The 14,070-nt window shown below is 37.9% G+C and overlaps 1 protein-coding gene across 4 annotated transcripts in view; it reads left to right on the forward strand.

Moving 5' to 3' along the window:
- Positions 1 to 12,597, forward strand: part of LOC121375727 (neuronal membrane glycoprotein M6-a-like) — a 128,790-nt gene extending 116,193 nt beyond the window's left edge. For all 4 annotated transcript variants that reach the window (XM_041503330.1, XM_041503329.1, XM_041503327.1 and 1 more), the window contains 3 exons: positions 1,989 to 2,041; positions 2,891 to 2,956; positions 4,041 to 12,597. In XM_041503330.1, the coding sequence (XP_041359264.1) occupies positions 1,989 to 2,041; positions 2,891 to 2,956; positions 4,041 to 4,172 (251 nt within the window). In that variant the 3' untranslated portion in view covers positions 4,173 to 12,597. The remainder of the gene's footprint in view (positions 1 to 1,988; positions 2,042 to 2,890; positions 2,957 to 4,040) is intronic.
- Positions 12,598 to 14,070: the final 1,473 nt, after the last annotated feature.

Here is a 14,070-nt window from a genome sequence, read left to right on the forward strand (position 1 = left end):
TATGTACAAATATCTACACAACTAACTGACACTTCCTGCATGTAATACAATCAGCAGTCCTATATCTGGCCTCGATGATCAATACCCTGTTTTCTGCCGCCCCGAGATTGACGGAATCGTAGCCATGCGCAGAGCGCGAAGTCCTTGGGGGTCATGTTCGGCGTTCACAATGCAATAACCGCGTGTTGCCCGCCTTCCCTGCAGCTCCATTGATTTTGTGCAACTGCCGAGGTCTTAAAGACGTCGACAGTCGCACGAAGCATGTAAGCTGGTTGTAATAGCATCCTTAGCCTCCAATCCCAAACACGGATACAGCCTGTCACATTCCTGTCACCCTAGACCAAACTACTGCAATTCAAAGCGTTCAGACACAGAAGAAAAACCGCACACCATGTTGTTATTTTGTTTTGTTCTTTTTTGTTCTTTTTGTTTTAAATGAAATAAGACGTATACGGTCATTAATTGTGCAAACCTTGCAACTGATTGCACGCATTGTCTGCGATTGACACGAACCATGTAGCCTCATTTGACAGAATTGCAAATGTATATAGAAAGAAAGAAGTGTTTTATTTAACGACGCACTCAACACATTTTATTTACGGTTATATGGCGTCAGACATATGGTTAAGGACCACACAGATTTTTTTAGAGGAAACCCGCTGTCGCCACATAGGCTACTCTTTTACGACAGGCAGCAAGGGATCTTTTATTTGCGCTTCCCACAGGCAGGATAGCACAAACCATGGCCTTTGTTGAACCAGTTATGGATCACTGGTCGGTGCAAGTGGTTTACACCTACCCATTGAGCCTTGCGGAGCACTCACTCAGGGTTTGGAGTCGGTATCTGGATTAAAAATTCCATGCCTCGACTGGGATCCGAACCCAGTACCTACCAGCCTGTAGACCGATGGCCTGCCACGACGCCACCGAGGCCGGTTGCAAATGTATATAGTTACACGCGCCTGAATGAATGAAAGAAAGAAAGAAATGTTTTATTTAACGACGCACTCAACACATTTTATTTACGGTTATATGGCGTCAGACATATGGTTAAGGACCACACATATTTTGAGAGGAAACCCGCTGTCGCCACTACATGGGCTACTCTTTCTGATTAGCAGCAAGGGATCTTTTATTTGCGCTTCCCACAGGCAGGATAGCACAAACCATGGCCTTTGTTGAACCAGTTATGGATCACTGGTCGGTGCAAGTGGTTTACACCTACTCATTGAGCCTTACGGAGCACTCACTCAGGGTTTGGAGTCGGTATCTGGATTAAAAATCCCATGCCTCGACTGCGATCCGAACCCAGTACCTACTAGCCTGTAGACCGATGGCCTACCACGACGCCACCGAGGCCGGTTTGAGACATATTTAACAGGCTTTGTAACCTCGGCCCAAATTTAGGATCGATCCCCGTCGGTGGACCCATTGGGCTATTTTTCGCTCCAGCCAGTGCTCCACAACTGGTGTAACAAAGGCCGGGTATGTACTATCCTGTCTGTGGGGTGGTGCATATAAAAGATCCCTTGCTTCTAATCGAAAAGAGTAGCCCATGAAGTGGCGACAGCGGGTTTCCTCTCTCAGTATGTGTGTGGTCCGTAACCATATGTCCGACGCCATATAACTGTAAATGAAAGGTGTTGAGTGTGTCGTTAAATAAACCATGTCCTTCCTTCCTATTACAGCTATGTGTATAAGTTCGGGGGTGGGGGTGGGGGTGGAGGTGGGTGATGCATGGCGTATTTAAAATCAGAATAGCTGTCTGTTACTTTGCTTCTCGCGAGTGTCACATTCCTACATTTGTTTTAAGCCTGTCTCATTTTTGTTTTCTTTCAGGGTTCCGTTTTAATCCTTCTCATTAAGTACGATGGTGCTACGTTTGGTGCTACGTTTGTCTGATTGTGTTTCAGTGTGTTACCACGTTTTTGTCTCATTGTGTTTTAATGTCACTATGTTTGTTTAAATCCTGTCTCATTTTGTTTCAGGGTTTGACCCGAGAGAGATCTGCGATGATCAGCTCAGCGTGTTTATGACAAAGGTACACACATCTTTATATTCATGGCGGCCATTTCCTGCAACTACTAGTAGTCCCTTTGCTGGGGAACTAAACCTTGCAGTTCGGTACCCACAACTGTTTTTTGTGTTGGTTTTTTTTGCATCCAAGATATTGACAGCCGTCTTGAATATTCTAAAATGGTCATGGTTATCAAGTTTGGACCCCATGGATCCTCCATCACTTCTTTCCAAAGATGCTAAAACCACAAAGAACAAGGTTCAGCCAAAACTTAGGGTTCGGCAAACAGATTATAGCATATCGCAAGGACATCTGAATATTAGTACTGTATTATATTATTTCGACATAATCTGGGGGCCTTTGTTTCAAAGATGGGGTGATTTAGATAGTTTGTCCCGTTGGCTGTATATTATTTTAACTTGGACTAATCAGATGAACATCGGTATTTCCGTCAAATATCTGATAAAAAATGTTCTAAGTAATGCTTCAGTTTTAAGTACAGCTGTGAAATTAATTGACACTATACTTTTATATTAGTATAACAATGTTATGCGTGACTTGATTTGTTAACATGAAATTCTGATACTACTTTAAATGTTAACGAAAGGGTAGACACCATTTTCGAAGAGAGAGAGAGAGGGGGGGGGGGGGGGAGAAAGAACGTGGGGACAGAGTCAGACTGACGAATAGAAAGAAAGAGAAAACGAGGAGAGAGGGACGATGTATGCGTATGCGTGCGTGTGTGTGTGTGTGTGTGTGTGTGTGTGTGTCTGCGCGTGTGTGTGTGTGAGAGAGAGAGAGAGAGAGAGAGAGAGAGAGAGAGAGAGAGAGAGAGATTGACTTGCATTTGACAGACTGTGATTTGTTTTTCAGTCCTACGACATTCTGGTGTGTTATGCAATAGCATTCGTCTCGGCGTTACTCGTCTCCGTCAGCTTGGTAAGATATTTCTCTCCAGTCTTTCAACGTCTAATATACCAGTGTAAACAGCAAATAGGTGTTAGTCATTGTTTAGTACCGTTCATGAATTATTTAACAAAGTTCAAGTTCAACCATCTTTTCTGTTACTACAATTAGCAGATTTTAGTTGCTGATAGTACTGCTAAGTAGTTATCTCCTCCGAGTCATTTTAATGTAATTTTGTGCTTCACTGACTTTAGGTTGTTTTTTGTTGTTGTTTTTTTTGGGGGGAGGGGGGTTTGAAGGGGGGTTCGCAGATGAGATGCATTTTGGAGCCGCTAAAGATTAGGACGACCATAAACACATTGATAATTTAAGCAAGACGTTTTAATAATAAGTAATATAACGGTAAAACGATGTAGTAGACGGTACTGTTTTACACTGCCTAATAACTAAAACGTTTTATTGTGTATGACAACACTACAAGAGTACACTGATTAATTGATCATCCGTTATTGGATGTCAAACATTTAGTAATTGTAATATGTAGTTTTCAGCAGGCCCGGAGGAACCGGGGAAGGGGGTGGACTGTGTCCCCTCTCCACTCACCGCCCTCCACTTGAGGACGAAAATGTATGGGTATTTTTAATAAGATAAAAATACGAATTGTTCCCCTTCCAACTAGAAACTGTACCCCCTTCACTGAAGATTGTGCCACCCACTCCAGATATCGTTCCTAGGGACCTGTTTATTGGTGTGGTTTTTCCGAAGTTGATTATGAATTATGAAGCCTAAAACCCAATGACTTCACCAATGTGTCAGCATGAGTTACACATACAAAACACTCAACCCAACTGTTTCACCATATTATGTCAGTGTTTTTGAGATTGTTTGTTGTTGTTGTTTTTCCACCAAGTTAATCACGAATCCAACGAGAGGTTATTTTTCACCTTCATGACGCGTTCATCTTGTTTCTTCTGTTTACGTTTTCGGACTCATCGATTGGCACGCTTTTGGGGTTTATTTGTTGTCGTTTTTTAACCCAGTTAATCACGAATCCTATCAAGTTACTTTCCACCTTAATGGCGCGTTCATCTTGTTTCTTCTGTTTCACGTTTTTTAGATTCATTTCCTGATATCCATCAGCGCCAACATCACCCATCTGAAGGACAACCGGTTTGCGACGCTGAACGCGTACGAAACGACGGAGGAACACCGCAACTCCAAACACTCCGTCATCGACACCAACATGTAGCCGCGGGTTTCTTCCCTCATTGTGCAATACTGTCAACATACTCAACTAGCCATCCACAACACACACACAGCAGAGAAGAGAAACTAGAAGCGAGTTGAAACCGGAAACCGTTGGCATGTCTTTTAACTAATTAAGAGAAAAACGACAAATTGGAAACTCATAGTTATGTCTGTATTAAGAATCAACAGCTAGAAAAAACACAAGCTCTAAATTGGAAAACGTCATGGTGTTTGAATTACGAACAACAGCTAGAATAGAAAAAAATATATAAGTTAACCTGGGGAAATGTTATCGTGTCTGTATTATCAACAACAGCTAGAACAAATGCAAGCAAAATTGGAAAAATGTTACCGTGTTTGCATTACGAACAACAAGTAGAAAAAGATACAAGCTAAATTGGGAATATGTTATTGTGTCTGTACAACAACACAACCTAAGTTAAAAAATGTTATGTCTGTATTACAAACGACTGTCAAAGGCATTCATCACTGTAAGCTAAACTGGAAAATGATATCATGCCTCTATGACAACCATCAGATTGAAAAACAGTGTAAGCTCATTTGGAAAATGTTATCATGTCTATATTACAAAAAGCAGAAAGAAAGCGGCAAACGAAACTGGAAAGTGTTATGTGATTCAAGTTAAGCATAGGACATGCTTGTTTTTTGCTAATTGTTTGTAATTATTTCGCCATGATCCATGGATATTTTATCTTCAGTTGCAGTGTGTTGTCTGTCAGTGATATACTATATCAATGTTGTTCTCTGACGAATTATGTTTCTTCATCTGAATACGTCTTTCTTAAACTTAGTGTTATATTTTAGATGTGGTTAATTAGTCCTAGAAAAGAGGCGTGCCACTCTATAAAACGTTTCTCTCGCTGGCTGACATGTTACTGTTCTTTAAGGAGATGGTAATAATTAGTTTTGGTATTAACTGTTTATAACAGTTTTTCTCGAGTCTATAGAATCATGAAAGGAACAGCAAAGTCTCATTACTTGTATTTAACACAAAATCGGACTGTAAGCAAACTGGATAATTGTCTTAAACAGACGACAATGAATGTAAAGTACTCTAACTGAAAGGGAAACACTAATTACTAGTCTGTCTACCACTGTTGCTATTCGTGGTCAATGGTCTATTTTAGATGCGTAGGGGTGGACATGTGTATGTGTCTTGTCACGGGTTAGAACGTTTACTGGGATTCAATTAATGTAAAAGCAAACGTCAAGGGTATATCGGGATGGGGTGAGAAATAACACCAGATAAGCTACATCAAATGTACAAGACGTTGGTTGAGAAATAACTCTAAATCAACTATATCAAATGTGTAAGCCATGGGTTGAGAAATAACATCAGAAAACATCAAGTGTACAAGACATGGGGTGAGAAATAACAATAGATAAGCTATATCAAGTTTACAAGACATGGGGTGAGAAATAACAATAGATAAGCTATATCAATTTTACAAGACATGGGTTGAGAAATAACGCCAGATAAGCTATATCAAGTTTACAAGACGTTGGTTGAGAAATAACGCCAGATAAGCTACATCAAATGTATAAGACATGGGTTGAGAAATAACGCCAGATAAGCTACATCAAATGTATAAGACATGAGTTGAGAAATAACATCAGATAAGCTATATCAAATGTATAAGACATGGGTTGAGAAATAACATCAGATAAGCTATATCAAATGTACAAGACATGGGGTGAGAAATAACACTAGATAAACTACATCAAATGTATAAGACATGGGTTGAGAAATAACACTAGATAAGCTACATCAAATGTATAAGACATGGGGTGAGAAATAATTCCATATAAGCTATATCAAGTGTATAAGACATGGGGTGAGAAATAGCTCCATATAAGCTATATCAAGTGTATAAGACATGGGTTGAGAAATAAGTCCAGATAAGCTATATCAAGTGTATAAGACATCGAGTCCATTGGAATCTTTCATTTTGTAATGACGTGATATAATCATCCGGAGTAGCGTTACGTTTCGTTAAGTACTTTAACACATTACTACCGGTTAGTATGTTCGTTATCTCTTATTCATTTTTGCTACAATGTTATATAATTGTGCTTTGGGTTCGTCTCAAATTCCACTCAGTACAGTGGTTGATGAAATGCTTTCATGTAATTAGTTTCATACACCATTAGTACGGCGGACATGTTCGCAATACAGGGTAATGATTTCATTCTGTTCTGCTACCAGCTTCGTTATTCATTTAGCTTTTTAGAACACTTATCTACTGAGTGTAGGTGTGAGATGACCTTTAAGTTACTTTTAGTATCTGTTCCTACTAAAACAAAATTGTGGTTGAAATCAGTGGAAAAAAGCATTATTGTTGTTTTATAAAGTGTGTGCGTTTTTTTCTTGTAGCTGTTGTGTGTTAAGGATAGAACTAAAAACTGTTGTGGGGGACATATTGTACCTGTGCTATGCTGTGCAAATACGGAAAACAATACGGTGTGAATTTCGTCTGAATTTGGCAGCTATATCGAATGAATCATCTGTCTCACTACATGCCAAACTTCATTATTCTTTCAGAGATAATTAACGTTTTGAAAGATTGAAATCATCAGACATTATGCTAAACATTTACAGAATACGACCATCTTGCGACGTAAATTGCATAAGCATTTTCAATAGAACGACGATTTAACGTACAGTGTTTAATTAAAACTGTTAATGCTACTTGACTCAGCTATGTATAAATACGTCACGATGACACCATATCTGTATTCAGTTGGGGGTTTTTGAGCTCCGCGACGTTTCGAAAGGTTTATTATCCTCGTTTTTGCGCTGAACATTAAAACACGTTTGTGATAGGACGGGAATCAGTCAAACTGTTTAGCGAGTGCTTGTCACAAAACCTGTATACTGAACGCATCCCAGACGTACCAGTTGGATTTTGCATGACTGAATCGCGTGCGAGCCATCTATTACCGAAGTACAAAACTGCATTACAGTCCGAATAAATTAATCATTTTCATTTATTGGCAAAACGAAATCTGGGCTCTTGTTTTTCTTTTCGTCTTACACACATCTGTGTTCTGATAGAAAAAAAAATGTCTTTGTGTGCGCCAGTTTTGTGGCTGTTAAATTAATTAGCTTTCATTCATAGACGTATTCCATTATACACCTCTGAATGTATTTACTCATCTTGACACTTACATTCATACATTCTTGTTTTCAATCGCCATTTTTTTTTAGATTGCTTGAGTCACTGTGCAAGTGTTTTAAACGTTCGGCCAGTATGGAAGATTTCATTTGTGATGTTGGTTTTTTCATCATATCGTCTGTGTCGTCATGCCAGTGGTTACACATCATCACACGCGAGGAGTAACGTCCCAAGCAGGGGTTCGACCCATATTTTCGAAGCAATCTTAACCTACGAAATCATAAAACCATCGTAACATATGACGTCATTATGGTGTGTGCTGTAGTGACGTTACAATCTACAATGCTTTTACGACTTCGTAGCGCTAAGATGGCTTCGAAAATGTGGCCACGGGATTGTTATAGTAAACCCCTTAGTTTATTGCATTAGTAATGGTAAGAATTGAAGTCGGGCGTTATGATTACTATAGTAATTAAAACATAATAATGCATAATGTATACACAGCATTTCATATATGTCGCCGAACCGCACAGCTATAGTAAATATTGCATTATGTTATTAAAATGTTTATTCTGAATAAACTTCATATCGCATACAACCTCGTGTAATAACCTTTATATCTCCACACGTGTCATTCGACCGGTCCGCTCGTTGCATGTTCAGTTGGACGAGCGATCGCGGTCGTTCGTCAGACTGGTGCTTGCGCCTAACTTTAAATGAACGTGATATGACTGGAAATGATGGTGCCAGTCAAATTGTTCGCGAACATTTGGCCATCCTGAACATGCTGCTGGAAATAAGGGTCTTTGGTGATGATCATACTTAGAATCTATTCAAACATTTAAACGGTTTGATTGCTGTTTTCATTAAGCGTGTTCAGACTGCTAGACTTTAATATGCAGGTGCCGTAGTAGTGTAGTTCTAAAACTGAATGGGACTTAGGCCCATGTATTTGTCGTTAAACAAAACAAACTGTCTCGCTGTTTATGTATAATTAACAAAATGACCTTTTAGCATCGTATTTATTACGCGAGTGCTATAGCTTTACCATCACGTGCTTGTTGGTTTTATTATCACGTGTTTGTTATAGTTTTACTATCGCGTGCGTGCTATAATTTTACAATAGGATTAGGTTGGATAACATATTAACGCGCTTATATCCAATTAAGGTTCAAGCACGTCTCTCCCGGGCACAATCCCTGACTTCGCCTCATTTTACTATAACGCGTGTATTAGTCAAAAGGCGATGGCGACGTTTTGCGGTTTTATTCCCATTTTATGTTTTCGCGTTTTAACGCCACTTCTCATAAACTGCAACCCCTAGACTCGGTTAACAGTTGCACCTATGTATGTCCATCTCAGTTTAAAATAAAAATATTAAATACATCTTTTTTCTTCTTTAAATGTTTTTTTTTTTTGGGGGGTGGGGGGGGGGGTGGGTGGGGAGGGTTATCCAGCATGTTACATCACAAATGTTTTCTTTATTCATTGAATGAATATGGTAGACAAGACATTTTCATTCCTCGGAAATATTGCTATTACAGTAGGCTAAGTGTTGCAGTACCTGGATTCAGATAATGAATTAATGTGCCTCATTGTGTTCCAGCACTACATATATAGCTTCATATCTAAGTACATTGCGTGTGTAAATGTTGTCAACGGCCATATTCGCTTGCATTATCACGTGTGAATGAGTTTGGAGAGTCTGTGTTGTGAAGTTTAGTTTACTAGTATTGACTTTTGGTCACTCCTGTTACTCACTCATTTGTGTTTGTCTGGTTTTATTCTATATATAATATTCGTGATCATTTTTAGCTTCTACTGGTTTTTAACATGTACGATTAGCAGTAGAGCTAGTAGCCTAGTTGCCTTGGACGGAGTTGGTTGCGCGTTGTGTTTAATGCCAATCAAGTACTGGCCCATTGCTCACGCTGTTAATTCATATTTATTTTGTACATTTGTAAATAACATGTTGTCTAGTTGTTTGATTGTCTACTTAACTCTAACTAATCATGCTAAGGCATAAAAAAGTATGTGTTTCCGGGAACCCGACCCGAACTAAAAAAAGGATAGACCTAAAAAAATGTTTTTTAATGTATTTTCTTTTTTCCAATCTTATTTATTAATATACAGGTGAAAAGATTTAAAATGTGGGGTGGGGTGGTTGGGGGGGGGGGGGGGGGTGTAAGCTGACCTACTCTATGTAATTTATTCAGCATGTTCGCGGAAACGCACACTTTTTAAATGCCTAATGAGAACTCTGTATATATGTATTTCATAAATGAATTATTTTGACATTGGAGGACTGGGAATTCCCAAAAGGACAATACAAAATCTGTATAGATCTGGTGATCATTTTGTAGACATCATACATGTATGAAACCGGTTTTCAAAACCTCATTATATGCAGAAGAACATTGGTCGGCAGCCTCATCGGCTTAAGGCGATCTTTACGACACCTCGGCAAGCCTTATTGGACAATTTATAAATATGTATATACAGCAATCGTTATACAGTATTTATTTATTGTATAGATATATACTTGCTGGAGTGCTACAAGAGTGCTACAAGCCCCTGTGGTTGACAGCATTTTCAAGTCATTCATGATATTGTAAAAATCCCATGCAGTTTATTAGTACATATTTCCCAGTCGCCGCCAGTTTAAAATAGTACTAAGGCATGGGCTTCAAAGTATACTTTCCCTCCTTATAACAGTGCTGGGAGTTTCGTTACTATTAGTATAGCCCATAGAAATGGGGGTTTTAACGGGGGTAAGGGAAACAAGTTATTTAGGGGATGGTATCAAACTCGATTTCCTAGTCTATACAGAGCAAAATGGCAATGTTTCTAATGGCATTTGAAAAAAAAAAATTCATAAAAGTTTTCTTTCTCTATTCATGTATTGAGACACACAAAACGTTCTTAGGTGGTATGCACCACCACCCCCCCCCCCCCCCCCCCAGGTTCCTACGGGTCTGAGTATGAATACTTCTCTTCTCCATAACAATAGTTATACCCCCCTCCATTACGTTTTTGTTATTCATCATCTCCAAAAATATATATCTACATTGTTAATTAATATTCATAATAGTTGGTGGAGTGTATGCAAGCTAACGTAATTTTAAAATACAGACTACTGATCCTAATTATCATGCATTGTAAAATATATTCGGTCATTACACATTATATGGATTGTTAAATATCACGCATAACTAACAAGTTCTTGCTGAAATTATCAATTTTGGTAACTCCAATGTGTTTCTGGTCATCCTGATGTTTGTTATGTTATACATCTAACTTCATAAAAGATTAAAATATATATATATATATATGTAGGCCTACCTCCAATACTAGTGTCAGAGACTCTATTATCGTACGTGGTTAAATCTTGTTCCTGTTGAATCTCAAATAAAGTATTTTTTATCCTCTATCACCCTACCGTGAGGACATCTATCAGTATTTCTTTGTTAACCAATACAGTTATATATATTTATAGGTTTATACTGTAAGTACACGACTTGTTTATTGTTAAAACAAAGCTCTATTTATTGTTGAACCAGTGCTGTTTTCTCTGTCATTTTGTTTGAGATGTATCATCAAACTGCTGAACAGAAGTCAATACACGTTATCCTGTGTAAGATGGTGAGGTGTGTAGCATTTCAAGTGAAAACTTCTGTCTGCTTATAGTACATTATAGCACACACGTTTTTTGTATTTAAAAACAAATATTATTCAAACAGTGTTAACCGTGGGACATTATGAAGCAAACTGGACTTTATTAGAAATTTTTGTTTTCAGGTGGTAATGAGAGGAAATTGTAATTGTTTTTTTAAATGTAGATTTAAAGAAAATATGTGAAAATTGAATCAAAAACTTAGTGTATGATATCTAAAACATTAAAAATATATACACATAAAACAAAAATTGGGGTTTTTTTTAATTTGTATTTGGCAGCTATGTATTCATACCTTGTGTTGCCACTGTAAAAGAAATGAAAGTTTCATGCACAAAATAACACACACACACACACACACACATACACACATACACACATACACACACACACACACACACACACACAACCACACACACAACCTAAGGGTAGTGATTAGCGTGCATGTTTTCTCTCGGGTGACTGATCGCTTTGTGTTCACAGCACTGCTTTCTTGTACACCCATGTCATGCCTAGTAACCCCAAGTAACCCATAGAAACCTTCTCAAAATGTCTACACAGAACTAAAAACTTAATATAATGTTAGTCCAGACATCGCAATAAAACATTGTCAATAAACATCAGCCATTTCATTTGTAATGTTTAAAAATCGGCCATTTTCATTTTTGTGATTGAACAACATACATTTCATACTTCAAGCCATGTAAAGTATGCTTCCACATTAAATTTTGTAAGTTGCTAACTCTGATTTTACTGTTTAATATATAATACTCAACACAATACAACATCTGTGAACTGTTACTAACATTGTGTATATTGATATTGATCGTGTGCTGTGTAATAATATTATGGACTGAAATGGCTCATATCAGTCTTGTACACATTAAAACTGAATTCAGATGAATCTCTCGTTCAGTGTCAACACTCAAGGATATGACATTCCCCTTTAAGGTGTGGCAGTTCTACCAACACTTTCAAAGAATTCTCTCTCTTTTTGTGTGGGGGGAAAAAAAGCCATTTGGAAAAGAAAAACAACAGTTTTAAAGAACAGTTCTAGTTTATAGCATTTGTGACATGTTTGTATTTTTTAATATATATATTTTTTTAACCAATATAGCCTCTTTTTAAAAATTAATGGAAATATATATTTTTTAAATCTTGCTTATAATATGTATATCTTTATATTTCGGGTCACCCTAATCATGTTTACAAAAAGGGTAATTTCGTTAAAACCTTTCTTCCAGTACCAAAACACAATTTGAAAGTTCATCCCAAATGTAGTTATTAGTATGTTTTTTTAAGTTTGTCATGTTTTTTATTTAAAAATAATTTTATTACCTAGAAATATTACAATCAAGTGTATTTAAATGACAAACTCGTGGTAGCCCATTTCACTAAAGCTAATATGGGAATGTGATTTTCTTGACTGTAGACGCTGAAGTTAAGTGATAACACTAGGTGTTCCAGTAAGCTGCAGTATGTCCTGTCCATCCATTGCTTCATCGTGTGATGTTCATGGTCTTTTTTTATAAACTGCTCATTGTTTCATTGGTCATGTTTTTATCTAGGCATTTCAGATTTATTATGTGTCACTTGGAAAAAAAATTCATACTGAATTATGTGTTTGTTATTATTTTTATCATAAATGACTGGAGGGTCATTTATGGGTGGGGAGTGGATCTGGTTAAATACAAATGGAAGAAAGGAAGGAAATGTTTTATTTAACGATGCACTCAACACATTTTATTTATGGTTATATGGCGTTGGACATATGGTTAAGGACCACACAGGTATTGAGAGAGGAAACCCACTGTCACCACTTCATGGGCTACTGTTTTCAATTAGCAGCAAGGGATCTTTTATATGCACCATCCCAGACAGGATAGTACATACCACAGCCTTTGTTACACTGGTTGTGGAGCACTGGCCAGAACGAGAAATAGCCCAATGGGTCCACCGACGGAGATTGATCCAGGAAATACAAATGGCACCAAATTACTTAAATTTATGGGTGTTGATAAATATTGTTTCATTGCCTGACACCCTTCTTTTGAGAATGGTTTGCACATCACTACATAGGTCTATAGCACCAGTAAAACTTATTTATATAGATTAAAATATTTTCAAGTTCAAGTAAACTAAGTTGAAAACAGGCTGCCTGCCAATCATGGATGAAAGAGGCAGTAATACAATGGATCCACTGTGGGGGATCGAAACCACAACCTATTGCACCTTGGTAGTGTGTTCTCCAATCACAACCGTCGCACATAAAGGTACACAATTTACAACCCAGTTGTAACGTATCCAGGAAGGAAGGAAATGTTTTTATTTAACTATGCACTCAACACATTTTATTTACAAGTTATATGGCATCGGACATATGGTTAAAGACCACACAGATATTGAGAGAGGAAACCCGCAGTCGCCACTTCATGGGCTACTCTTTTCGATTGGCAACAAGGGATCTTTTATATGCAACATCTCAGACAGGATAGTGCATACCACGGCCTTTGGTACACCAGTTGTGGAGCATTGGCTGGAACAAGAAATAGCCCAATGGGTCTACCAACGAGGATCGATCCTAGACCGACCGTGCATCAAATGAACACTTTACCACTGGGCTACTTCCCGCCCCTAACTTGTGTCCATGTAATTCTATTAAAGGGACATATTCTAGTTTTTAAACACTAAGGCATATTTTTTACTATTAGAGCCCATTTTTGATAACTGAAGTCATACTTTACTTAGATTTTATTGTTTAGATTATCCATCTCCGTACATTCGATGTGTTTTGGGTGTTTTTAATATGACAAAATGCATTTCTCTTATTCTGCTCTGAGAAGTAACAGTCATGGAGTCGAGTTTTGGTCTGTTTTTAGAGGGTATTTCACCATTTCAAAGTCACAGACTCATGTTTCACTCAATTGTAACTTTATCCAAATGTGTTAAGGTTTGTAGACTAACTAAACTTAGTGTTAATTTTCACGGGTTGAAACTAGGGTGTGTCCCTTTAACATGCCTATACCTATATTCATTGAAGGTTCAGGCACGTCCATTCTATACCCAGTCGCTGACAGGGCCAGTGGCTA

Source organism: Gigantopelta aegis, chromosome 6 (assembly GCF_016097555.1).
Source record: "Gigantopelta aegis isolate Gae_Host chromosome 6, Gae_host_genome, whole genome shotgun sequence".
NCBI classification, from domain to species: Eukaryota; Metazoa; Mollusca; class Gastropoda; order Neomphalida; family Peltospiridae; genus Gigantopelta; species Gigantopelta aegis.